This window comes from Phocoena sinus, chromosome 3 (genome assembly GCF_008692025.1).
Source record: "Phocoena sinus isolate mPhoSin1 chromosome 3, mPhoSin1.pri, whole genome shotgun sequence".
Lineage (NCBI taxonomy): Eukaryota > Metazoa > Chordata > Mammalia > Artiodactyla > Phocoenidae > Phocoena > Phocoena sinus.
In genome coordinates this window covers 130902638-130929963 of record NC_045765.1, presented here as the reverse complement: position 1 = coordinate 130929963, position 27326 = coordinate 130902638, and the positions used below count along the sequence as shown (strand labels likewise).

The 27326-nt window shown below is 37.0% G+C and overlaps 1 protein-coding gene across 1 annotated transcript in view; it reads left to right on the top strand.

Moving 5' to 3' along the window:
- MTREX (Mtr4 exosome RNA helicase) overlaps positions 1 to 27326 on the top strand; it is a 144735-nt gene that overhangs the window by 115175 nt on the left and 2234 nt on the right. The window contains exons 21-25 of the mRNA XM_032626431.1: positions 1120 to 1308; positions 5593 to 5756; positions 11341 to 11446; positions 14530 to 14586; positions 15755 to 15917. Coding sequence (XP_032482322.1) covers positions 1120 to 1308; positions 5593 to 5756; positions 11341 to 11446; positions 14530 to 14586; positions 15755 to 15917 — 679 coding nt within the window. The remainder of the gene's footprint in view (positions 1 to 1119; positions 1309 to 5592; positions 5757 to 11340; positions 11447 to 14529; positions 14587 to 15754; positions 15918 to 27326) is intronic.

Sequence of the window (27326 nt, the reverse complement as noted above, 5' to 3'; positions counted from 1 at the left end):
AAATATGTTTTGCTTTATTCGTTATGAATGAAAATAACTATAGAGTGTATTTTAAGGTTTTATGTATAGGGCTTCCGTGTTGGTGCAGTGGCTGAGAGTCCACCTGCTGATGCAGGGGACACGGGTTCGTGCCGCGGTCCGGGAGGATCCCACACGCCGCGGAGCGGCTGGGCCCGTGAGCCATGGCCGTTGAGCCTGCGCATCTGGAGCCTGTGCTCCGCAACGGGAGAGGCCGCAACAGTGAGAGGCCCATGTAACGCAAAAAAAAAAAAAGTTTTATGTATAAAATCATGTGCCAGGACTTTTAACTACTTTATAGTATAGTTAATACATGGATGAAATAGTCTTATTTTCAATAGGAAAAGTTAAGATTTTATAGAAAATTTTATTTTCCGGTAGGAAAATAAAAGGGCACTTCGTTAGTTGGTTAGTCAATAAATATTTGAAAAGGATTTACTATATAGTGAAGGCTATGTACTAAAATCTGAGAAAGCAGGATGCTTTCAGTGTACAGTAGGAATTTTTAAGCTGTGGTCCATGGGTGGACTTCTTGAAATGAATAATTCTCTTGGCAGTTTTATAAAAAGTTTTTATGGGTAACTCCTCCCCCCCAACTTTGTTTTTATTTCTAACTGGCCAAATCCTATCTTACCTTTAAGCCCTATCCAAGACCCTGAAAGTCTCCCAGTGGGGTACCAGCCTATAGTGACCTATCTCTTCCCTGAACTCACATGTTCATTATATTTAATAGTCAAATCATGTTACAAAAAAATTTAGTGATGGGAATCTGGACCCTTTGAAAGTTTATATCTTTCAGCTCAGTAGTGCCCTCCCTAGGAATCAGCCTCAAAGAAGTAATCAGAATATTGAAAAACATTTACACTTGAGATGTTCAGTACAGGATTATTTATAATGGCAAGAAGTTACAACCACCTAAATATACAATGATGGGCTTTATCAATAAATTGTGCTGCATCCATAACTATTAAACTTTAAATATTAGAATTATTAATAAATTGTAATACATGTCTGTACATAGAAAAAACATAAAAGGAAGTATTTAGTCTTAACTAATTTTGTATGTAAGATGAAAAATGAATTTTAAATATTTTGTTTCAGGAAGTTCAGAAACGTTTTCCTGATGGTGTTCCCTTATTAGATCCTATTGATGACATGGGCATTCAAGATCAAGGACTGAAAAAAGTCATCCAGAAAGTAGAGGCTTTTGAGCATCGAATGTATTCTCATCCACTTCACAATGATCCAAATCTGGAAACTGTGTATACGCTTTGTGAAAAAAAAGCACAGGTATGGCAGAAACTCCTTTATCATAGAATTCTAAGCATTTCACTATATAAGTGAGTATATATTTTTCATTTTCTTTTCCTATTGGTTTCATCAGCTAAAACAGGAAAATGTCTAGCTATCTTTTAAGTAAACTATCAACTCTTACCAGTAAAAAAAAGTTGATCACTTTGAGATGTCATTCACATAACATAGCATTCACCCTTTTAATGCATAGAATTCAGTGGTTTTTAGTATATTCACAGATATCTGCAACTATAACCACTATCTAATTCTAGAACATTCTCATCACCCCAAAAAGAAACCACATACCAATTAGCAGTTACTCCCCCTTTCCCTACCCTCCAGCCACTGGCAACTACAAACCTCCTTTCTGCCTCTATGGATTTGCCTATTCTGGAGATTTCATATTAAAAAAATCGTACAATATGTGGCCTCTGTGTTTGCCTTCTTCCACTTAGCTAATATCTTCAAGATTCATCCATGATGTAGCAGAATTTGTATTTTATTCTTTTTTATGGCCGAAAAATATTCCATTGTATATATATACCACATTCTGTTTAACCACTCATCAATTGATGAATATTTGGAGTTTTTCAACTTTTTGGCTATTATGAATAATCCTGCTATGAACATTTATGTACACATTTTTGTGTGGACATATCTTTTCATTTCCCCTGGATGGAATTGGCGTAGAATTGCAGGTCAGTGAGTAACTCTGTGTTTAACTCTGTGTTTAACTTTTTGAGAAATTGCCAAACTGTGTTCCAAAGTGGCTGCACCATTTTACATTCTCACCAGCAATATATTAAAGTTCCAGTTTCTCCACATCTTCACTAATATTTGTTTCGTCTGTATTTTTAATTATAGCCATCCTAGTGGTATGAGGTAGCAGTTCACCTTTTTAGGCTAACTAGCTATATTCTCTAACCAGTAAAAGCATTCTTACAGCCATTCTGAATAATGAATTTAGAAAAAGCTTTTTGAAATGAATACATTTCTTTCCACTATCCACTTCTCTTCAACTAGAATCTTTTGTATATACAAATGTCGCTTCCTCCTTGAAGTTTATAACTCCTTGCTATTATGCTTTTTCAGCTTTTATCACATGCTACTTTTATTATGTTTGTCTTCCTGTCTGACAAACTAGATTTTAAGCTCCTTAGACTCAGGTGTTTCATTTAAGCTTATTTGTACTCTTCCATATTTCCCATAATGATCTATTTTTATAAAGTAGATGCCTAGTATTTATTGAATAAATAATATAAGTAGAAACTTCTTGGCTTAATAATGTGTTCAGTTCATAGTTTTACAGCACTGCCCCTTTCTAGCTTTTTGTGAACTAGCATGATGTGGCCCTGTGCCATGTTGGGCACAGCAGGTGTGTTCTCAGTGAACATGTAGCACACCATGCTGTGGCCCACCATGAAGGTTTCTTCTCAAGATGAGGAAACTGAGACACAAAAAGCTTGAGTATACTCAATTGTCATCCTGGCCTCATCTATCACCGGGACCATTGCAGCAGCTCCCTCCCTGCTTCCAGTTACTCCGTACCTGACCACCAGAATCATCCTTAACAGTTTCAACACAGGAACAGAAAGACTTGAGTTTGGTTAAGTGATGACTGGAAGGTACCCACAGAGAAGGTGGTTTGAAGCCACAGAGAAAGGCATTATCTGAGCCACTCAAATATAACAAAAAGGCCCTAGTGTCTGGTTGAAAGACAGGCTAAATAAACTTGTTATGAAGACTGCAATACATGGAAAAAATGCTTATGCAGGAACATTAAATTTAAAAAGTAGGACCTAAAATCGTTGTGGACTATGATTACAATTTAGCAAAAGTAAAAACGCACACCAGAAAAGACTGAAAGGGAAACCTTAAGTGGTTGTGTTTGGGCAGTGAGATTATAGTAGGTAATCCTACTCCCACCCACCACCCATTGTCTGTAATGTGCTTGTATTGCGTTTCTTTTTTTTTCTTTTGCAGTACATGGGCCTCTCACTGTTGTGGCCTCTCCCGTTGCAGAGCACAGACTCCGGACGCGCAGGCTCAGCGGCCATGGCTCATGGGCCCAGCCGCTCCACGGCATGTGGGATCTTCCCCGACCGGGGCACGAACCCGTGTCCCCTGCATTGGCAGGCGGACTCTCAACCACTGTGCCACCAGGGAAGCCCCTTGTATTGCATTTCTTAATGAAAGAAAACTACAAAGAGTTAACAACTTAGGGGAAAAAAACAAGTCTTTTTTTTGTTAATGACCTCCTGACCTCCTAGTGACTGCAGGATAAATTTGACATTCCTTAGCCCTGCCTAGGAAGCCTTCAAAATCTGACCCCTCAACTGTCAACATTTTAAGTGCTCATACCCTCTGATTCAGCTTTCCAGTCCTCTCGGAATGAAACTACAAAGTGAGGCAGTACAAGGATGTTCTTGTAGCATTGTTTGAAAAAGCAAATGAATGTAAACAACCTCAGTGTTCATCAGTAGAAAATTAGATACATGAATTATGCATATCCACACAGTGGGTATCAACATGGCCATTTTTAAAAAATGAGGTAAATTTATATGTACTTTTTGGAAAAGAAGTCCTAATTGTATTGAGTGGAAAAGGAAGCTGACCTCACTTCTGTGGGAAAAGCCCCTGTACCTATGTATTTATTCATTTACAGGCATGGATATCTGTGTTCTTTTAAAGTATGTAGAAAAAGATATAGAACAGCATTATCCAGTAGAAATATAATACAAGCCACTTATGTAATTTTAAATTCTTTAGTAGCCACTTTAAAAAAATAGTGAAGGGCTTCTCTGGTGGCGCAGTGGTTGAGAGTCCGCCTGCCGATGTAGGGGACACGGGTTTGTGCCCTGGTCCGGGAAGATCCCACATGCCACAGAGCGGCTGGGCCCGTGAGCCATGGGCACTGAGCCTGCGCTTCCGGAGCCTGTGCTCTGCAAAGGGAGAGGCCACAACAGTGAGAGGCCTACATACTGCAAAAAAAAAAAAAAGTGAAAAGAAACAGGTGAAATTAATTTTAATAAGATTTTTATTTAGCTCAATATGTCCAAAATACATTTCAACATGTAATCAATATAAAAATTACTATGATAAAAATCTTAAATAGTAGACTGTCTTCTACCAACCTTTAAGCTTTATATGCCTCTGGGTATTTAGCACAGTCTTCTATGCTAATATGGGCACATCTTCAATTAAAGAAATTTTAGAAGACAAATTTTTTTTTTCTGATAGGCCTGATAGATCATGCTAGGTAGTATAAAGTTGTCTAACATATAAAGCATTCCTTCTTATCCTCCTAGCATTATGACAATATATCTGTTCATAGCAATGTAAATAATTGCTAGGAGTTTAGATTCTAGAGTCTGATAGTCTGGGTTTGAATCCCATCTTTTATCACTCACTAGCTCTGTGATCTTGACCAGTATCTTGATCTTGGTAATCTCTGTCTGCCTCAATTTTCTCATCTGTAAAATGCACATTTAATATTAGTTACCTACTTTATATGATTGCTGTAAGAATTAAATGAAATAATATAAAGCACTTGAAGAAACAGGATTTATAGTTAGCTGTCAATAAATATCAGTTACTGACCTCCATCATTGCCTTCAACATTTCTACTCCTCAGTTGAAGCTTAATAAATCATCTTCAAAATTCCAAAGTCTTTGAATTTCTACTTCTCAATCCCTAAACTTTTCTGTCCATGTTTTTCTGAACTTCAAACGTCCACTTCAGGATCACAGTGTTTTCTTGCTCTTGTGCTGTCATCCTCTGTCACAGTCGAAAAGTATGTAATATTTTCTGATTAATAGAATTTTAAAACTCATCTACCCTATAGGATGACCTCAAAATAACATTTTCCTTTTAAGCATTCATCTCTGTCTATAGAATAAAGAAGACCTCTTCTCTTTGCTAAATCCACTTCTAGCTTAGGCAGATTTGTTATACAATTTGAGGGCAAAGAGAAGGAACACTTTTCAGGGCATCATAAGGGAATAAGTAGTTGAGAGATAAGATTCATATATTCTCATCTTTCTTTCCTTATTCTCTGAGTTACCCCCTGATTCCCTAAGGATGAAAAGCTGGAGTTGATGTCATAGCTACTTCAGATACATCATTCCTCTTGTGTAATATCCTGGGACAGTAAGAAACTCCTGTGTTCTCCACGTCCCCCAGCCCCCAATATAATATTTTTTGTTTCATTTCATGACTAAACATCATATCATTTTGTTTACCTTATTATTGAACTTCTTTTGTACTTTTATATGCCTTAGATTGCAATAGACATTAAATCCGCAAAGCGAGAACTAAAGAAAGCAAGAACTGTCCTACAAATGGATGAGCTCAAATGTCGCAAACGTGTTTTAAGGAGGTTGGGATTTGCTACGTCTTCTGATGTCATAGAGATGAAAGGACGAGTGGCTTGTGAAATAAGCAGGTAAAACCTGGTTGTTCTAGAAAACTGATTCTAAAATGGGATACTGTTTTATAAATGAAGGCTATTAATCTTTTGGAATAAGAGCTGTATTAAAATTATAAAGTTGTACAGTGCCTTCCATATTAAAATACAGGTTCTGATCATGAAGTTGAGAAATTAGAAAGGGAGAATAAAAATCTTTTGAATCCTACTAATAAACACAGACACCATTAGTACTTCCATGTTTCCTTTTTCTTTATTTTAATGCATTGTGGACTTTTTACATAATTGTAACCTTAGTTTATATATGGTTTTTGTATACTTTTAATTATTTTTACAATTATGAACATTTTCCCACCTTGAAACTTAATCTAATAATCATTATCCTTTTTTATGTAAAGTTTTGGTCTAACAGTAGGGTATTAGAGTATAGCATATTATAGGCCACAGCTTGAAATTGGATATAAACTTTTGTAAATTGGATATAAGCTGTTGTCTATTTTGGTAATCTTTTACCACATTACAAATGACCTTAAAACTAAATGACTTAAAACAGAAGTCATTTCATTCTCTCCGATTGTTTCTGTGGGTCCGAAATGCTGGAAGGGCTCTTTAAGTTGTTCTGGCTCAGGGTCCCACTTGACTGCCATCATCTTGAAGATACTTATTTTGCCATAGTCATGACCATTATTCTCGATGAGTCCATAAAGGACATCTTGAAACAGTTTCTATGTTCTCACCAAGGCCCTAATGGATGGGGCCAAAGAATTACAAGCCTTGTAGATGGTTTTGGATATTTCTGATGAAGACTTATTCATATTGTTCTTATTGATCATCTGGTTCAGATATGAATTCAGATATCAGCAGGGGCCAAGATTCTGTGGCAAACAGGACAGTTCTAGGCCGCCAAAAGGGGGCAGCGACTACCCAGCCCCAATTAATTATTACAGAATAATATGATATCAGAGTGTTCAACTTAGAAAAGTCAGAAATCCAGATTTTTTTTTTTTGGTGAAATCTCTTGATTTTTAAATGTTCACATACTAATTCAAAATTATTTTTTTAAGTCCCTGTGCAAGCTAAATAAAATGTTTCTTCATGTTAGATTTGGCCTACAGGCTTGTCGTTTTCCTTTAAGCTGTGATAAAATTAAGCCTTCCTACTCTGTACTTAAAGAAACCTAGGCACTATAAGGCTAATAATTTACCCAGGATTAAATTTAGACTATAACACCAATCTACTGATTTGAATGCCAAAATTAATGTTATTAGAATTATTTCTTTGTGATGTTATGTAGTATTGATATTTAATAGTTAATATAGAAATTAATTTCTATTAGATATCTGCAGCTAGTTTTAGTCTTAGAAGAAAGAATATTTAGAGAGATAGTGATAACAATATCACATATCAAAGTACATTACCTTTCCCCCAAAATTTGCCTCTCCCTCTGGTCTGTCTTGCTGAATACGACCCAGCCACTAAAGGCAAAAACTGGGGAGTTGTCCTAGATTCCTTCTCTTCCTTCTAGCTGTCTTCTCACATCTTCATGATTGTTTTCTCCTACCTCTGTGCTGTTTTAACTATTCCCACTGACTAAGGTGCATCCTGTTGATAAGTCTCTACAACCCATCCTTTATACTCTTTCTTTCAGAATAGTCTTTCCAAACCATAAATCCTACCATGTCATTGTTTGGTAAAAGTCTCTCAGTGATTCTGTATTGCTTTCAGAATAAATTCCATAATTTAGTGTATTCTCGCCTTTCCCTTTCTATCCTGTCTGTTGCCACATTCCACACATGGTGTTTCTTTTATTTAACATGACCTTTTCCTTGCTCCCTGTTCCTGCATAATTTTTTTTAAAGATCCTCTGAAACTTGCTTTGAGTTTCTTCAGTTTGATTTTAGGCTCCTCAACTTTTTTTGCATAATTGCCTATATAAATCTCTATTAAATTGCTGTCCTGTGATTATTATCTTTCTTATCTGCCTCCTGCATTAGACTATAGAAGTAGTCTTGCCTTATTTGTATTTTTGTCGTTTTGTCTTGACTTAACTCTCAGTTTACCATTAGGAACCCATGTTTAGTTTTTGACTTTATTTTTGAGTAGTTATTACTGTTTATAAATATTGATAGTTCATTACCTTATTTTTTTTTAGAAATCTTATGAAAAATAGGAAATATGCCCTTTTTTCCTTTTCTTTTTTTTTTTTAAGAGTAACACCCTTATAGTTACTGGATGGATCCATTAAACCCTTTTATAAATGTAAGATACTCTATGGAACCTTGATTATAGAATTCTAGAGACACCATCACTGTAGTCTTTTTCCAGCTTTCATTGAACACAGTTGAGAATTCAGAATTTTTCATTTGTCATCCACATGGCAAACAGAAAAAGATGTTTTTGCAATTATTACACAAATCAGAAAATTAACACAAAGAGACAAAAAGCACTCGAGGCAGAGTGATGATGGTGAAATTGGTCATGTAAGCAAAATCTCAGACCCTAGGTAAATTCTCACACTCAAGAGTCAGTGAGTGAATAATATATTTCTAAGAACAAGAAGAAAAAATTAAGATTTTTATAACTTTACTCTCCTTTCTGATCAACATAAAGGACTTAGTTATGTAATGTTTTGTGATAAGAACTTGGGCCATCCCATTTTGCTAAAAAGGACTTGTGACTTTATCTTTCATCTTTTGTATTTGTGGCTAAATTTTCCTTGATACAATTCTTAGTTGGTCAAATACTGAAGATAGTTGTAAATACAATGAAATTGATAAAAAACAGATGATGAAGAGATGAAAATAATTATAATCTTCATAATATAAATCTATTATTTTTATAATATAAAAATAAACAAATGGGACCTAATTAAGCTTAAAAAAGCTTTTGAATAGCGAAGGAAACCATAAGCAAAATGAAAAGACAACCCACAGAATGGGAGAAGATATTTGCAAACAATTCGACCAACAAGGGATTAATCTCCAAAATACACAAACAGCTCAATAACAGAAAAAACAAACAACCCAGTCAAATGGGCAGAAGATCTAAATAGACTTTTCTCCAAGGAATACATACAGATGGCCAAAAAGTACATCAATAGATGCTCAACATTACTAATTATTAGAGGAATGCAAATCAAAACTACAATGAGGTATCACCTCTCACTGGCCAGAGTGGCCATCGTCAAAAAGTCTACAAAAAATAAATGCTGGAGAGTGTGTAGAAAAAAGGGAACCCTCTTACACTGTTGCTGGGAATGTAAATTGGTACAGCCACTATGGAGAACAGTATGGAGGTTCCTTAAACTAAAGATAGAGGGACTTTCCTGGTGCTCCAGTGGTAAAGAATGCAGGGGATGTGGGTTCAGTCCTGGTCAGGGAACTAAGATCCCACATGCTGCGGGGCAACTAAGCCCAAGGGCCACAACTACTGAGCTTGCGCACCTCAACTAGAGAGCCTGCGTGCTGCAAACTACAGAGCCCATGTGGTCTGGAACCTGCATGCCACAACTACAGAGCCCACGCGCCCTGGAGCATGCACGACACAACTAGAGGGAGAAAAGCCACACGCCACAAGTAGAAGCCCACATGCTGCAACGAAGACCTGATGCAGCCAAAAATAAATAAAATAAATAATAAAATAAATCTTAAAAAAAAAACTAAAGATAGAGCTACCATATGATTCAGCAGTCTCACTCCTGGGCATATATCATACTCTGAAAAGATACAGGCACCCCAGTGTTCATTGCAGCACTATTTACAGTAGCCAAGACATGGAATCAGCCTAAATATCCATCTACAGATGAATGGATAAAGAAGATAAGGTACATATATACAGTGGAATATTACTTGGCCGTAAAAAAAAGAATGAAATAATGCCATTTGCAGCAACATGAATGGACCTAGAGATTATCATACTAAGTGAACTAAGACAGAGGAGGACAAATACCATATGATATCTCTTACACCATGTGGAATCTAAAACATGATACAGATGAACTTATTTACAAAACTGAAACAGACTCACAGACTTTGAAAACAAACTTATGGTTACCAAAAGGGAAAGGTGGGCTGGGGGGCAAGGGCAGATAAATTAGGAGGTTGGGATTAACATATAGACACTACTAAAGATAAAATAGATGATCAACAAGGACCTACTGTATAACACAGGGAACTCTACTCAATACTCTAATAACCTATATGTAAAAAGAATCTGAAAAAGAATAGATATATGTATTGATATATGTATAACTAAATTACTTTGCTGTACCCTTGAAAATAACACAACATTGTAAATCAACGATACTCCAATATAAAATAAAATTTTTTTAAAAATCTGAATGTGAAAATAAAATTATGGAGCAAAGAAGATAACCTTTCTCTCTTCAGTGAAATTACGATTTGTCATAGTCTTTTAAAATACTGTGTTTAGGGCTTCCCTGGTGGTGTAGTGGTTGAGAGTCCTCCTGCCAATGCAGGGGACACGGGTTCGTGCCTCGGTCCGGGAAGATCACACATGCCGTGGAGTGGCTGGGCCCATCAGCCATGGCCGCTGAGCCTGTGCATCCGGAGCCTGTGCTCCGCAACGGGAGAGGCCACAACAGTGAGAGGCCCACATACCGAAAAAAAAAAAAAAAAAAAAAGTAAAATACTGTATTTAGATGATGCAAAAGAAGAACCAAAAGTAAGGGTAAGCTAGAACCTAAAAGAGATGTATTTAAAATCTGGAGTCAGTAATATGTTTTGACAATGCAAGTGCAAGAAGAAACAGAAGTAATGATAAGCTAGTACCTATTATAGATATGTTTGAAATCAGAAATTGTATTTACTAGATGGATATACTCCGGATTCATAGATAACAGTCTTAATGAGCAGCAATTTATAACATTCTCAGCACTAGGAAACTGTGAATAAAATGTGTCTGCTATGGGTACATTCTAATTAAGATTTCTATAAAGTTGTTTTTCATTGTCTGTTTTTTAAATTATTTGTAAAATAATTGAGTTGAAAACCATTTAAAAGGTCCTTGGGGGCTTCCCTGGTGGCGCAGTGGTTGAGAGTCCGCCTGCCGACGCAGGGGACACGGGTTCGTGCCCCGGCCCGGGAGGATCCCACATGCCGCAGAGCGGCTGGGCCCGTGAGCCATGGCCACTGAGCCTGCGCGTCCGGAGCCTGTGCTCCGCAACGGGAGAGGCCACAACAGTGAGAGGCCCGCGTACCGCAAAAAAAAAAAAAAAAAAAAAAAAAAAAAAAAAAGTCCTTGGACCTAGGTAATAAATGCTAATGACTAATTTTTCTGGTATTCTGAAAGTTAAGAAATGATTCTTTATTTCAATGAATATCTGCATTTTGGTATTTGCTAGAATGGGCTCTTTATAAGAAACACCCATTTCACGTTTATTATTCATATATTGGTAAATATAAAGACCTGCCATTTCCTTAGTTAAATAAATCTTTGTCACTTCTCACTGACTAGTCCTTATGTTCAAATAACGTATTTTATTTAAAACTATATCTTAAGGATGTGTGGGTACATATGCGTGTTTTTATATTCTGACATTTGGAGTTTACTCTTTTTTGTTTGTTTGTTTATGGCGGTATAGTGCTGATGAACTCCTTCTAACTGAGATGATGTTTAATGGCCTTTTCAATGACCTATCAGCAGAACAGGCAACGGCACTACTAAGCTGCTTTGTGTTTCAAGAGAATGTGAGTCAATAGTTTAGCACATCTTATTTGTTAATTTACATGTCTTATAATTTAATATTATTATGGATTTTTTAATTTTTAAAATATGCCTGCATGTTTACATATTATAGGTAATGTTATTAGAAATCAATGTAACTATAACCCAAATTTAGTAAGAGAAATAATTAAATGTATATTATCAGAAAAGAAAGTAAACTAGAATTTTATTTATAGACAATCATCATTAATCAGATTCCAAGTTAAAAATTTGCTCTATAACCCAGTGCATTATTTGAAGGTCTAGCTTAGTCAGACAGTCTAGAAGGAAAAAGAAAAGGTAAAATTAGGCAAAACTAGTAAAAATGAAAAGGGAGTGAGGTTGAATTAACATTCCTCTTCTCAATTTTGGAGAATAACTGTGAGGCAGCTGATTGTACTAGAGGCTGAAGTCTTAGTTTTCATTGGCAAGATTTGAGATAATGGCCATACGATTCTCATCACTGGCTTGGCAGTAACTTTTTCATGCGAGTAGTTAGTTGACTTTCACCAGCTCTTAAGAAATCAGAAAATGAAATGCTGGATGGACCAGAAGGACACTATCATTGTTTACTTTATTGCAAAAGCCAGTATGATTTATTTTAAAAGTAAAATGCATGTTTCACATTTCAAATTCAAAACTTTATTCATTGTTTATAAAATCGGCAAAATAAGAGTAAGACAAGCACATTTACCTTCTAAAAATAATGTTGCTACTATATAAATTTTTAGAGAACCTTTTACCATATACACTTAGTTTAACTTTTAAAAAAGTAAATTGTGTAAGACAAATTTGTTTTGCAGTTCTGCTGTCGATCTGTTTATCCATTAACTATTTCCTTATTTATTAATCAGATCAAATACATAACTTATTGGAGTAGGTAGGTATTTTCTCTCAGCTCTCTGATTACAGATCAGAATTACAACTGCAGTGGCAATGATAACAAATAGGACAGTAATCCAAAAATGATTTATGCTCTCGTAAGAATGCCTGCTGTGCACCCATGAAGTAATTTAATTTGCATGTGAGGAATGCATTCCTTTACAAAATATTATGTTTGGCTGTTGTTTTCCTTAGGTTCAAAATTTTATTACATTAATTTCCAAGATAATTTATTAGAATGTTTGTCCAGTTTTCTTTGAACAGATATAAGGTTTAGAAATTATTTGGAGATTGGTGATCTTCTGCCTGTGTCAGACTTTGTCTTGTGGCTAATTTCTTATACTGTGCTTTTTTTTAATGTGGCAGTAAAAAAAATCCTGTCTTCTGAGAGGCCATGTATGTTACCTCTTCATGGGAGTTGGGCCTAGCCAAAACACAACTCTTAAATCTTGGGGCAAGATGTCACTAAATGTAGTTGAGATTTGTTCAGTGAAGCCCCGCTGTGTTATATGTAGTGTCATCAATTCTTGTGGTGTGGTGCCTTTCAACATCAAAATGGGTAATTGTACTGAAAGTACCATGGAATTCTGTTGATACTTTAAAAGTATGTTTTCTAGCCAGAAAGGAAGGTAAATATAGTAAGATACTTGTCATAAATGCTGATACCTTCTGTTTTAAAGCTGCTTGTTTCTAATACCGTGCCCCCTTATTTTTTGTATCATTAGAAGTAATTTAAAGATTACACAGTATTTACAATATAAATATTAAGTATCTTACAAATATTTATTAAGCACCCACTATGTGCAATGCAGATACCTAGACACTAGAAAGACAGCAGAAACTTTTGCTTTCATGATACTTTCATGTATGCTAGTTGATGAAGATAAACAATAAAGAAATGAAATACACACATTATGACAAAAGGTGATGAGGGTTTTGGAGAAAAGTGAAGCAGAGGAGGCAGATAGAAATTGTTGCGAGGGCTGGGGTTACTGTTTTAAGTAAGGTGATTAGAAGAGGCCTCACTGATAGAGGGACATTTGAATTGAGACCTGAAAGAGAGATAGGGAACAAACTGCACTCACCTGGTAGGAGAATATTGGTAAAATGAAACATAGCTTACTTACATCAGGACCAGTGCCTTCTACTTACAGTGACCAGGAGAGAGGAAGAGATCAGTAACTGTTGATCGTGAATGGACACAATGTCAAAGACATGTACTTGTGTACTTTACTAAACTGAGATGTGGAGTTCATTCGTGATACAAATCAAAACCAAGTCCTATATAAATACTGATGCTCAAAGTAAAGGCAGATCTATTGCAACTAACCTATAGTTGCTTTTTAAAAATTTACCTATAATTACTTTAAATTGTCTCACACATATATACATACATATATACATACATACCTTTCTTGTAATAATTTTATTTTTGTATAGTAAGTCTATCTTTGTCAAAATTTGTTCCTTAATAATAACTTTATTCTAATCACAAGTCTATAGGTTTTGAGGACCTGACTTATTCTCTGACGGTGTAAGAAACTAACACACAGGATTCAAGCAGCTTGTCCAAGTTTATTTGACTAGTTAGTAGTAGACCTGAAACTCTTATTATTCTAATTGAGAAACTGATAGACTTTTCACTAGTGGGGAGACAATAATAAGAATACTGAAACTCATCTAAACTTTTAAATATTTTAAAAGTGGTTAGAGAGCTAGAAATATCTGGGTAAAACTAAAATTGAGGGCATTTTTCTAATGTTCTTTATCCAAGATTTTTAATTTCCACAGAGTGGGAGTTGCCTAGAAGCCAAACTGTTTCAAAAATCAAAGTATGATACAACAGTTTATAAATGTTGATGTAACTAAACTACTATGCATGTTTACAATATTTTCTCCAGTTCCATTTATGGTCACAGAAAATAGCTAGTTTAGCACACTTTGCAAATTTAGCAGTGTAATATTTTCCTCTGAAATATAAGAGAATAGTATAATTCAGGATGAGAGGAGTGGTAATTTTGCTTACACAAACTAAGTTGATTAGAAACTCTAAATGCTAATGACTGAGGTCTTATAATTTGAAATTAATGGATATCATGAAAACTTTGTTTGGTTTATAAAAGCAGATAGTATACACTGCATTTTAAACTTAGGTTTTACATACAATCTTCCTTTTCTTTCATAGTCTAGTGAGATGCCCAAATTAACAGAGCAATTAGCAGGACCACTTCGTCAAATGCAGGTAAGATTTTTTTGAACTACATATTTTATGAATAGTATGTTGTGAAATAAACATTTGTGACAGTCTAATCATAATATTTATTATTCCACAGAGACAGCTTCCTTCAGGATTAAATATATCATTTGATGTTAGTCTTGTCATTTACTGCTGTTTTAATAACATCATTTGTAATTTTTCTTTTAAAAATTAGACATTCTCCCTCACCAAAATGTTAAGTTATATAGAGTTGCTGTGAGTACAGATTTAACATTGCATGGTGTTATACCAACAGTTCAGTGTCTGCATCGTTTTCCTTGGTGTTAAGAATAGCATCTTGATAGATTTAGTTAGCTTAATTTTTTATATATTTTTCCATCTCAGTTTACAACAAATTTTAAAATCAGGTTTTAAAATCTGTTTTAGCCTAAGAAATGATTTATTTCTGGATCCTCAAAGCCACAGTAGTTTATAGTAATGAATTGGTCTCTTTTATTATTTTTCTTGGGAAGAATGGTTTTATCTATCTTTTCAACATTAGACAGACAGGGAAAGATGAACTATAAGACACTGCAAGAGAAGAATGAAAAGTGAATCATAAAAGAAGACCCCTTTAATGTAACGTTTAACATTCCTTAATATTACTAAGAAATTTAAACTTCCAGAATCAGGGAAGTCTTAATAGGCCCAGGAGTTTTTGACCTTCTTGATTACCAAGGAGAAAAGAATGAAATCTAACTTCCTATTGTAAGGAAAAGGAAATATTAAGATTTACATTTTTTAAAGCATTGTTGGAGAAAAAGCATCATTTTGCCATAGGATTTATGTTTCTCTGAGTCTGGCTTGTTATTATTGTCTTTGTTTTCTTAATGAAACAATTAGAGATGAGTTAAATGTTACTGTTTAGTAATTTTAATGAAGAGTTTTGGTTTTTGTAGAAAAGGTATTACTGGGTGAAAATCATGCTCTTGATATGTTTTTCTTAATTAATGTAGTGGAAAACTTTGCTGTTTGATTACTCAGCAGTGGAACAGGCACTGCGGCTACTTAGAAGCAGAATATCCAAATTGCAGGCTTATTACCTAGGAAGAAAAAGGAACCTTGTAGAATACTGACTTTGGAAACCTAAAGGAAAAGTGATATGGGAGATCATAAGTAAGAAATTTTTTAAGTATATGTTTTATCTTCAAAGGAATGTGCTAAAAGAATTGCAAAAGTTTCAGCAGAAGCCAAATTGGAAATTGATGAGGAGACTTACCTAAGCTCATTTAAACCTCACTTAATGGATGTAATATATACCTGGGCAACTGGAGCTACATTTGCCCATATCTGCAAAATGACAGATGTCTTTGAAGGTATGGTTAAATTTTGTACACATATTTCTTTCTGATATAAGAAATATACTTAGGATGGCATTGATTTACTAAACAAGAATAATATTTTAATTTTTGATAATAAAAGGAAATCTTCTGCCTATGTAAATCAAAAATATTCTCCACGAATCCTTTGTATTATTTAATAAGCTCAGTCTGCTCATTATAACAGTTTATAATCCTGTGCCAGAGTCTCTGCAATCACAGATAAGGCCTATTTATGTGGGTATTTTTACTTTTGGCAATAAGGCCTATTTATGTGGGTATTTTTACTTTTGGTTTTATTCTCTTAGTAATAACCTAATGGCTTGCTATGCAATTCCACCAAAAAATAGCAGAGCTAAATATGCTGTCCATCATTGCATTTCTAAAATCAATCAAAACTGTTAACTGAAGAAAAATTTTAAATGAAGAAGTAAAGGTAAAGGGAATATATAAGGAGTAATTATAAGTGAATTACAAGAAGCAAATAATAAGCACAATATTTAAAGAAAACCATATTTAGAAATGCTGTATTCATTGCAAAAAGATTGGCTTACACAGATTGTAGATATTTATAATGGTGAATTGTGTTTGCACCAGACTTTCTTAAAAATTAAAATAAATGAGCTTGGACTTCATAGATATTTATTATAAGAACATTTAAAATTTTATTTTGAGAAAAATTATATTTTTAACATACCCTGTATACTATGCTTTTTACCCAATATTATTAAAGACTAATAGATTACTGAGTTTATGAATCTCTGCAACAGAATCAACTATGAGCCTTTACTTCACTACATTGAATTTTAATGGGTTAAGGTTTTAAATATTATAGTTTATAGTATATTATTTTTTAATTATGGTGTGCTGTTTTAGTCCTTTCCCTAAAGTTTATTTCTAAGCCTCCATTAAATGGTCATTAGTATTATGGTCCCAAAATCTTTTTCTGAATACTGTATTCTGTTACCAGGATGGTCATTATTTATTAGGTAACTACTGTGTGCCAGGAGTTGTGCTAATAAGCATTTTATATAATTTAGATCTAATCACCAAAGTAGCACATCAGAGTAGACATTATTTGCACTTTGCACAAGGAAACTGATTTTTAAAAGGTAAATAATTTAGTCAAGGTCATGGAGGTGTATGTACTACATGATGGCACTATGATTTGAATTCTGGCCTTTGTGACTACAAGCACATGATAGTTGATAACTTCATCTAAGAACCATAACACCTTATCTTTGAGTTTTGGACCACCTAGAGACTTCTTAAATACTACCTAAAATTATACCATCTCTATCCACTGAAAATTTATGCTTGTAGGAATGGTAAGAAGGTCTATAATAATTGATGGTGGGTAGCTACTGTTGAGGCTGTGAGAAGAGAGCATGACATCCTCATCTCACCTGTGAACATTGCTTAACACGAAGAAACCCAGATAGATATGTGACAGCTTGTGTGTTTCAGACACACAAAGGCAATCAAGTACAGCATCACCACTCTTCAGTCTAACTTCTTTTGGGAACATAAGGATGAAACTAATTACTGTTCTATGCCTAAATTCTACAACTTGTTAATATAGTAGCTCATATTTGTATATCTGCTTCTCTGAGAAGGCGAACACAATGGCATAAAACAATAGTGGTGCACTGTTTGTTTTGTTTTGTTTAAGAAAAATGAAGGGACAATAGGCCTAGAAATATAGGAAGCCTTATAAAATTATCTTTGTGGATTATTTTTCTATTCTTTGTACTTAAATGAAAAAGTTACCGCAGTATGGCAGATAAATCCTAAACTGCTAAATTGAAGACAGTTTGTATTTTTTTTAATTAATTTATTTATTTTTGGCTGCGTTGGGTCTTCGTTGCTGCACACGCGCTTTCTTCAGTTGCAGCAAGTGAGGGCTACTCTTCTTTGCAGTGCGTGGGCTTCTCATTGCGGTGGCTTCTCTTGTTGCAGAGAACGGGCTCTAGGCGCACAGGCTTCAGTAGTTGTGGCTTGCGGGCTCTAGAGCGCAGGCTAAGTAGTTGTGGCACACGGGCTTAATTGCTCTGCTGCGTGTGGGATCTTCCCGGACCAGGGCTCAAACCCGTGTCCCGTGCATTGGCAGGCGGGTTCTTAACCACTGCACCACCAGGGAAGTCCTGACGGTTTGTATTTCTGCCACCTATGAGTTGATGTTTTCCACAACATACTAGCAATTCCTGAAATCTGTTTCAGTTCCTGAAATCTATTTCAATTCCTTGAGGTTATTTCAGTGTCACAGTTTGCTTGAGAAATCTAAGATTAAAAATTGAGGGATTCAGTTTATAACTTGAAATTGGGTCTAACATCAACACAATTTTCATGGTACCATTATACCAGCTATACCTTTTCTTTTTAAAATTGGGAAAGCTCATAAAAGCAATTATATAATTAAATAGCAAAAAAATAACTGAGAACCTTGATTTACTTAGGATATTTTTTTCCAAGCATATGGTGTCTCCCTGCCACAACGATTTTTTTTTTGGTTTTTTTTGCGGTATGCGGGCCTCTCACTGTTGTGGCCTCTCCCGTTGCGGAGCACAGGCTCCGGACGCGCAGGCTCAGTGGCCATGGCTCACAGGCCTAGCCGCTCTGCGGCTCTCAACCACTGCGCCACCAGGGAAGCCCCCTTTTTTTCTTTTTACTATGTTGTTTAGTTCGTCCATTTCAGAATAGCCATTCTCTCTTCATCTTGTTACTGTACATGCTTTATATAATTGGAAAAATACTATAATCAAAGCTCTAGCCCATAGTATAGTGTGTCTTTATTTTTACAGGCAGAAAATGACTGCATTGGAACTTTTTAATGTGCTCTGGTCAAGTGTCTGATCATGTCATGTCATGAGCCTCAGGAGTAGTTTTAAGTATTTTTCAAACCTTAGCTGGAGCTAGTTAACATTGTAATGATTAACACCATATGTTTTGGGGGATGTCTGATGTAAGAGAAGAGTTTGTACTGTGATTCAGTGAGGAATTTTGAACACTTCACATAAATAATTATTGCCTCTGTTATCACCCTGGAAAAAATGATAGAATATAATCGTTTCTTATTTCCATCAATTAAATTTGGATAACAATTAAAAATATATCTGTATGGGCTATAGCCCATACAGATACGGGGTTTCAGTCTACTGATCCATTGTAGTAGATCCATTGTAACCTAGACAGGGCCATTACTGTTTATTTCTGTCTATACAAAAACAATATTGTAGTCTTCACTGTGCATGAAGGATTTGCTTTCCACTAAGCACATGTCATCAGGAAAGCTCCTATGACGAATTATCACTTGAAAGTGTTTACTATACTTGAAAGTGTTTACTGTACTTCTGCCTGTCATAGGTTTTTTTGTTTTGATTTGGTTTTGGCTGTGTTGGGTATTTGTTGCTTTGCATAGGCTTTTCTCTCTAGTTGCAGCGAGCGGAAGCTACTCTTTGTTGCAGTGTGTGGGCTTCTCATTGAGGTGGCTTCTCTTGTTGTGGAGCATGGGCTCTAGGCGCGCAGGCTTCAGTAGTTGCAGTTCGCGGGTCCTAGAGTGCGCAGGCTTCAGTAGTTGTGTGCGGGCTCAGTAGTTGCAGCACGTGGTTCCTACAGCGTGCGGGTTTCAGTAGTTGTGGCACGCAGGCTCAGTAGTTGTGGCTCGCAGGCTCTAGGGCGCGCAGGCTTCAGTTGTTGTGGCATGCGGGCTCAGTAGTTGTGGCTCGCAGGCTCTAGGGCACATGGGCTTCAGTAGTTGTGGCTCGCAGGCTCAGTAGTTGTGGCACACGGGCTTAGTTGTTCCACAGCATGTGGGATCATCCCCGCACCAGGGCTCAAATCTGTGTCCCCTGCATTGGCAGGTGGATTCTTAACCACTGTGCCACCAGGGAAGTCCTGTCCTAGATTTTTAAAAGCAAATGCTGTTTGGCACATTTCCTACTCTCTGCCCCACCACATGGTCTTCTCAACTGCCTTTCCACTAGCATAGTTTTACCCTTTCTTAGGAGACGGTACGTCAGTATTAGAAGGGATTTTCCAATGGATTTGTTATTTTAAAATACTTTTGCTAATAATAGTAGAGTAACATTTTATTAATATGTATCTGTTCTGTGTTTAAAGTTTGGCACAGTTTTAGTACTAAATGACTTAGGAATTAGTACCTGATACTTACCCATTTAATGAATAATTAACTGAGACCCTAGTGGGATCAGGAATTGTGTTGGGTGCAGTGCAAGCAACAGTCTCTGCCCTCCAGGAATGTTTTCAGCCTAAGCTGGGATCTAGTGGTAAATGATTGCAGGAAAATATAATTATGATCCTAACCTCAGGCCTCAATAACCACTTAGATAGGAGTTTTAAGTCAGATTCAGGGCGTGAACTGTGGGGAACCACTTTTGCAAATGCCAGAAAGCTGGAGGTAGAAATAAATACCTCTCCAGATAAAGAAATGTGTTGATTTCCATCCTCAATTAGAATGGTGTTGTTTAAGAACCTCATGAGCCTGATGTTTATAAGATTACCCTTAAAGCATGTGTGCTCAAATGTCCATCAGTGGGTGAATAAATTGTGTATTATCCATATAATGGGACAGTATTCTACTGTAAAAAAAAAAGTGAAGTACTGATTCATGCTAAAATATGGATGAACTTTGACCAGATTAAGGTTCTAAGTGAAAGAAGGCAGACACAAAAACCACCTATTGTACAATTTCATTTATGTGAAATGTCCAGAATAGGCAAATCTGTAGAGACAGAAAGTAGATCTGTGGTTGCCATGGGCTGGGGGAAGGTGGAAGGGGGTAGGGGTGTGACTGCTTAATGGATATGGGCTTCTTTTTGAGTGATAAGAAGATTCTAAAATTAGATAGTGATTGTGGTTGTACAATTCCAAATATACCCAAAACCACTGAATTTGTACACTTAATTAAAAGGGTGAATTTTATGCCATGTGAATTATATTTCACTGTGATAAAAACAGGCAGTGACACTGGGGTACATGCTTTAAAGTGGTAAATTTTATGTGTATTTTACCACAATTTTTCTTCAAAAGGAAATGACTAGGGCTTCCCTGGTGGCGCAGTGGTTGAGAGTCCGCCTGCCGATGCAGGGGACACGGGTTCGTGCCCCGGTCTGGGAAGATCCCACATGCCGCGGAGCGGCTGGGCCCGTGAGCCATGGCCGCTGAGCCTGCGCGTCCGGAGCCTGTGCTCCTCCGCAACGGGAGAGGCCACAACAGTGAGAGGCCCACGTACAGCAAGAGAAAAAAAAAAAGGCAATGACTAGTAAGAATTCAGTTTTGCTTTACACTCTGGCAAGACCAGAAAAAAAGATTTGTAACAAACCGTTAGGTTGTTAGTGTGTATGTTTCTGTTTCTGGTCAGCTTCAGATAGCCTGGGGGGATGGGTAATAGCTTTGTATCTCTTATCTAACACTTAATCTAGGTGGTCCTAATTGATGAGGTGGAATGATTTCCAAAACTGGGAGTAAGGAGAACCCTTGTATTACAGAGAACTGCAGTACGTAGGAAGTATGCTGGGTAATTCACTTCTTCACGGTAGGCTTCATTCATCCCCTTTACGCTGCAGGCAGCTATGGACAGTGTTTGTACACACACGGTGATTTGTTGCCAAGACTGAGGTCAGCAGCCACAGCCATTGTATGTGCAACCCTGTACTGCCTGGCCTCATTTTCTTAATTGTTCTCATGTCATCTGAAACTGTCAGAACTCATTTTCCAGAAATTGAGTGGGAGTGCTTACAAAGTGTGGCAGTGTTTGCTTGCTCAGATGTGCATTTAGTTTCTTTAGCTTATCTTAGCAATGTACTTCATGTGGTTGGGTCTCTGATAGCTTTTGCAGATCCTGGCTATTAACATGAGTTTCTCAATTTGTAGAAATACCAAAACAATATCAGGTTATCTGTGATTCCCAGTACACATTTGAAATCAGTCAAAACAGAGTTTGTGAGCCAGGGTACCTGGCTCTCCGATGCCCTGCACAGCAGTTTTATAAAGGATTTCTTTTCAAGTCTAAATGACCTGTGAAATACACTCTGTTCCTTTTTAAAGTCCTATATATATTTACATTTTTAACCATTACCTAATTTAATTCTCTTCAAATAGAAGTGTTTGCAAAATACACATTTAATATCTGGCTGCATGAGTCATGCGATATTCATTACCTTCTCCATTCCAGCCCCCACCCTGTCTCTAGACACCCAGAAGTTACTGCTACTGTATTTCCTTTTTCAGTGAGAGCAAGACTGGAGCTCAGCATCCCTAGCACCTGAGAACAGAAATAACAAATATAGCCAACATTTATTGAGCTCCTATTGTGTTACTGACACTTGTGAAGTACCCTACATGCATTATTTCATTCATTTCTCACAATAACCCCATTAGGTATAGGAATTCTTGTTATCTCCACTTTATAGAAGAGTAAACTTAAAGTTTTTAATATGTTAATAGAAGTGATTTGGAAGGAAAGTATTGAGTTTACTTTTGGGAACTGTTGAGTTTGAGGTGCCTATAATATGTCTGGGTGATCAACTTTTTGTTGGCAATAGTATCTAGCTGGAATTGATAGCATTGTTTTGTTTTTGTAACCGTTGTTTTTATAATTATGGCCTATTTATAAAAAATAAGTGAGCAGCTTTCATTTACTTAAGTTAAAAGTGTTACAGCAAAAATGAGTGATACGCTAATGACTGAAGTTTGTGAAATACCACCTTTAAAGATAAAACTTAGGGTCTACAACTGATTATCCTAATACAGAAATATCACACATGGACCATCCAGAACCTTATGTTTGAATCAGGACTGAAACAGACTCACCAGTGCTCCTACTAGCATTTGCATTAATGGTATCAAAAGATTTTTAAGCAGTAGAGGAGCACCGTTCCTCCTGGGATGCAGTGGGTGGGAGATAGGCTCCTTACGTGCCCTTGTTGTGTTGCTTATGCCTGCACATGGGGGCCCAATGGAAGAGGGAGTAGGAGCTGCAACACTCATCCAGGGGAAGAGATAAAGGTGCTGTCCATTTCTCAAGTCATGAATTTACCAGTGGAGCTAGGAGATGCTCCCTTCTGATCCTACAGTGGCTGGTGTCCATCTGGCAGCCTCCTGTTCCTAGGGAATAGGCTAATCCTCTTCTTACCCATATTTGTAAAGCTGGTTGGTTGTGTTTGCTTCATGGTTTTGATTTCAGCCCCATCCTTTCCCCCATTGCAACTTCAGGCTGTTTTGTGCATTTTTATCCTGTCTCATCCAGGTAACTGTCCTCCAGATGCCATTCAGACCTGCTTTCTCTCCCTCCCCCTCCCCCTCCCTCTCCCTCTTCCTCATTTAGGCCATTAATTGAGCTTTCTCCTTCCCTGGTCCTGACTGTTCATAATTTTCTCAGCCACGGTCACAGCAAAAACAAACTAGTATCTTCAACTTTTATAAAGGTTTCAGCTTGTAAAGGTCCAAGATTCTTCTTCCATGAACTCTTAGCCTCAAAGTTTAAAGGGAAGCCATTGCTGTAAAGGGTGGCTAATACGGTTATCTCTTTCCAGTGAGGAATTTCCAGTGAGGGTGTCAGATTTCTTTTCTAAACCTAGATGTAAAACTGTTAACCTGAACCTGAAAGGCATTAACCACCTCTAGGGTTTCTCATTTGTAAAATGGTAGTAGAATGTTGGATGTGGCTAACGACAGTCTCCTCCTACTTGGAAACAACATCTTCAGTGAAATCACTATTTTCTTCTGTTAAAGGTTGCTAGTAAAAGAAGCAGCGTTTGTTCTGTTAATTTTCAAAATCTTAATATAGTTTATTGGTGTCAGAATGAGTTGTCTCAGTAACAGGAAGTAAACACCAGGTAGATATCACATAGCTGCTTCCTCATTCTCTTGGAGACCTGCTGTGGAGAGGACACAGCCACTGCTTAGAGAACTTTCCTTCTGAACCACATCCTTTTTTCTAGTCATGGAGAGAGAATTAGGAAGCAACTGATATTCTTGTTTTCCCATCTGCCTTATGCACCACCAACCTGGATCAGTCTAATAATTCACTTTCTCTATTCCTGTACTTTCACAGCAGAGTTCTGCTGGAGAATAATTGTATGATTTGGTGTCATCAAAAGCCACAGTCTGTAACCTCAGAATCACATTAAACCTAGTAATAATAGAAGTAGCAGGAGAAGGAGAGACTGTTGAGCACCGGCTGGGTATACTTTGAACACTACCTCATGTAGTCTTGCCCACAGCTTGCTAGTACAGTCCCTCAAGTAGTAGATGCTATCTACTACTTAGTTTGCTTAGCTATTAAGTGGGAAGAGTAATAGTTCGTATCTCGTATTGTGAGGTTAACATCATGCATGTAATCCCTGGTCCACGTCCAGAGACTATGTCCTCCATGCAGGACTTCTCTCTGGCTCTGGGACTTCTCTTAGAGGCAATTCCAGATCCTCACTGCTCTCTTAAGAATCTACCTCAACTTTGCCCCAGATTTCTAGGTGATCACTCCTGCTTCAGAGGAAAGGGAGATGCCACTAGGCCTGTCTTAACCTAGAAATTCATGGCATATATCCTTTCCCTTATTTTCCTCTTCAGAGGAAATTGCACTCAGTTCCAGGGCCACCTTCCACTGTTTTGTGCACCTTTGCAGTCTTGAGTCACGTCCTTTCTGCTGCCATTTTAGCATATGAATATGTTTATATTTCTCATCCATGTCTTCTCCAGCTACCAACAACATACAGTGTTTAAGAGCAAGAGCATATATATCCTGGTCTTAAATCCTACCCACTCACTAGATGAATGATCCTGGGAAAGTTACTTAACTGTGCCTGTTTCCTTAGCTATAAAATGGTAATAATAATAGCTCTTATCTTGTATTGTGAGGTTAATATCATGCATGTAGAGCCTTTAGTACAGTGCCTGGCACAAAGCAGTCAGTAAGTGTTAGCTGCTGCCATCATTTTTTAGTAAGTTATCTTGTTGTCATCATCATCCTCAATCCCTCAATCCTTTCACAAGCCAGGCTTGGAAAGAGTAGTCGAGAATAGACCATCTTCAACTCCCTACCTCGCATTTCCTTCTTGAGCCATAGTAACCTAGTCCCCCATTTCACTGAAATTATCACAAGTCATTACTCTGATTGCCGAATTAAGAAAACAGACTCTTTGTGACTGGATCCTACTTGCCAATTTCCACTACTTCCTCCTTCTTGAAACCCATTACTGCAAATTCTTTGGCATTACCTGGCAATGAAGATTTATAACAGAAGTGAGGAGCTTAGAGTATGACCTGAAAATCTTACTAAATATTTACAGTTTTTTCTCGATTATTTTAAATGTATAAACTGAATTTAATTAAAACTGAAATTTATGAAAGTAATACATTTATTATAGAAAATATAGATAAATCATTTTTGTGAGGTACTGTAGTATAATACGGTTAAATGCTTAGGCTGTAGAATCTTACTGTCTAGATTTAAATCCTGACTCCATCACATACTCCCTGCTCTGACCTTGGTCAAGTTATAATTTCTCTGAGCTTCTTTTCCCTCTTTGTAAAATAGGGATAACAGTACTTGTCTCATGGAACTGTAAGGGTCAAACAAAAAAATTTACAAAAAACATATAGACCTGCCACAAAGTAAGTACTCAGAAAATGTTGGATATAACCCTTTTCTAACCCTTTTTTCTTGAAACATGCTCAGCCTTATTTCACCTTTCCTTGATGCCTAAGTCTTATTATAAACATTACTCTCCTATAATAAGAAAGCCAGGGTTATTGTAAGATGTGTGTAGATGTGGAGGTGAGATGTCAGTCTTGACCCTACTTCTCCAAGAACTCCATGGACCTTTTAATGGGAGAAGAGGAAGGACAATAAAGTATGAACTTTGAATATTTTGGTTTAAGGACTGTATTATGACCTTACATTCCTTTAGAGCTTTGCCCCTGTCACAGAATTTGTGCATCTCGTATCTCAAGTGAGACAAATCCAGTTAGGTAAAGTAAGCCCTCTGTTTAAATCGCATTTATCGTCATTTACCTTACAAATAAGAAGGGGAAATAAGAGTAGAATAAGGGCCTAGATCATAGAGCTAATTACTTAGCTGAATCTTTCCTAGTATCCAGGTCACCATCCAGTCTTCTTTCCTTTAACTCCAGGTGTCTCAGCTCACTCTTTTTATAACCAAGTCTAGATTAGGTGAACATCCCATAAGTAGGAGATGATAGCATCCTTTTAAGAGAGGTATCCCCATTGATCTTTCAGGTTGACATACGTGCTGGTGGTCCTCTTGTTGACCAATCTCATCCCATAAACCTCTCGCTGTGAACTAGCATCTTTGTGTTCTGCTTTCTCTGGCCCATAGGTGGGTTCAGAAACCAGGCATGTTGTCCTTATCAGCCCAGGCCCTTGTGCAACATTTTCTGAGAGAGAAAAGGTGCTGTACATGTACATGGGCATTTCCTGCTGAATCCTAATGACCCTCTTAGGTACATGGCTTATATTTTTGCCTTTGTCTAAGCTCAAATTCCATTCTGCTTTATGAGTTAAATCTCTCTATTGTTTTTCTCCCTTGGGCACACTGTACCATAATGTGCAAGGCATTAAAAGGTAAAAAGGAGCCCTCAACACTGCACATCGAGTGTATTACAAGAGCTTGATACATGTTAATGAATTCTTCCAGTGTTGCAAGGAGTTAAATAAGGACCTGAAGTGTGAGTTAACAGCTTGCATATCAGAGAGAACTGATATTCCTAATGTATTTCAGACATTAAAAATGAAATCCAAAACTTTTAAACTTAGGCAGGTGGCACTTAAGAGGAAGGATCCCAAGGCCCCTCCTTGTGCAAGTCTGACAGAAGTGAAACAGTGTTTACAACTTCACCTTTGATGCAAACACTTGTCTCAGACAGGGAGTCACATCCAGTGGGAAGGGACTGATCTCTTTTATGCTTCATTAAGGGCACATTGTGTGAGGAAAGCACTGATGAAAGAGTCTGTTTAAGGTCCAGAAGAATGATTGATTGCACCTTTAAAATTGACAAATCTGATCCTGTTATTCCCCTGCTTAAAAATTCCCTGTTGCATTCTCTTCACAGGATAGTATCCAGAGGCCGTAGTAGGCCACACTCAGGGTCCTTGAATAGCTGCTTTTCTACATTGTCTCAGTGGTCTTCCCTTGTCACTGCCTGACAGGGACCTCATTCATAAGAGACCCAAGTTATATGTCACCTTTGCTACCTTTCACCCATGTTTCATGCCTGTGCTCCTAGGGCATTTTGTTTACTTACCTCTCTAAGAGCAAGTGTCAACACATTATAATAAATCCATGACTCTCTCTACCATTAGTCAAGGATGGGAATTAAACTTTTCATCTTTGTAGCCTTCCTGGTGCCTAGCAGTCACCAGTCAAG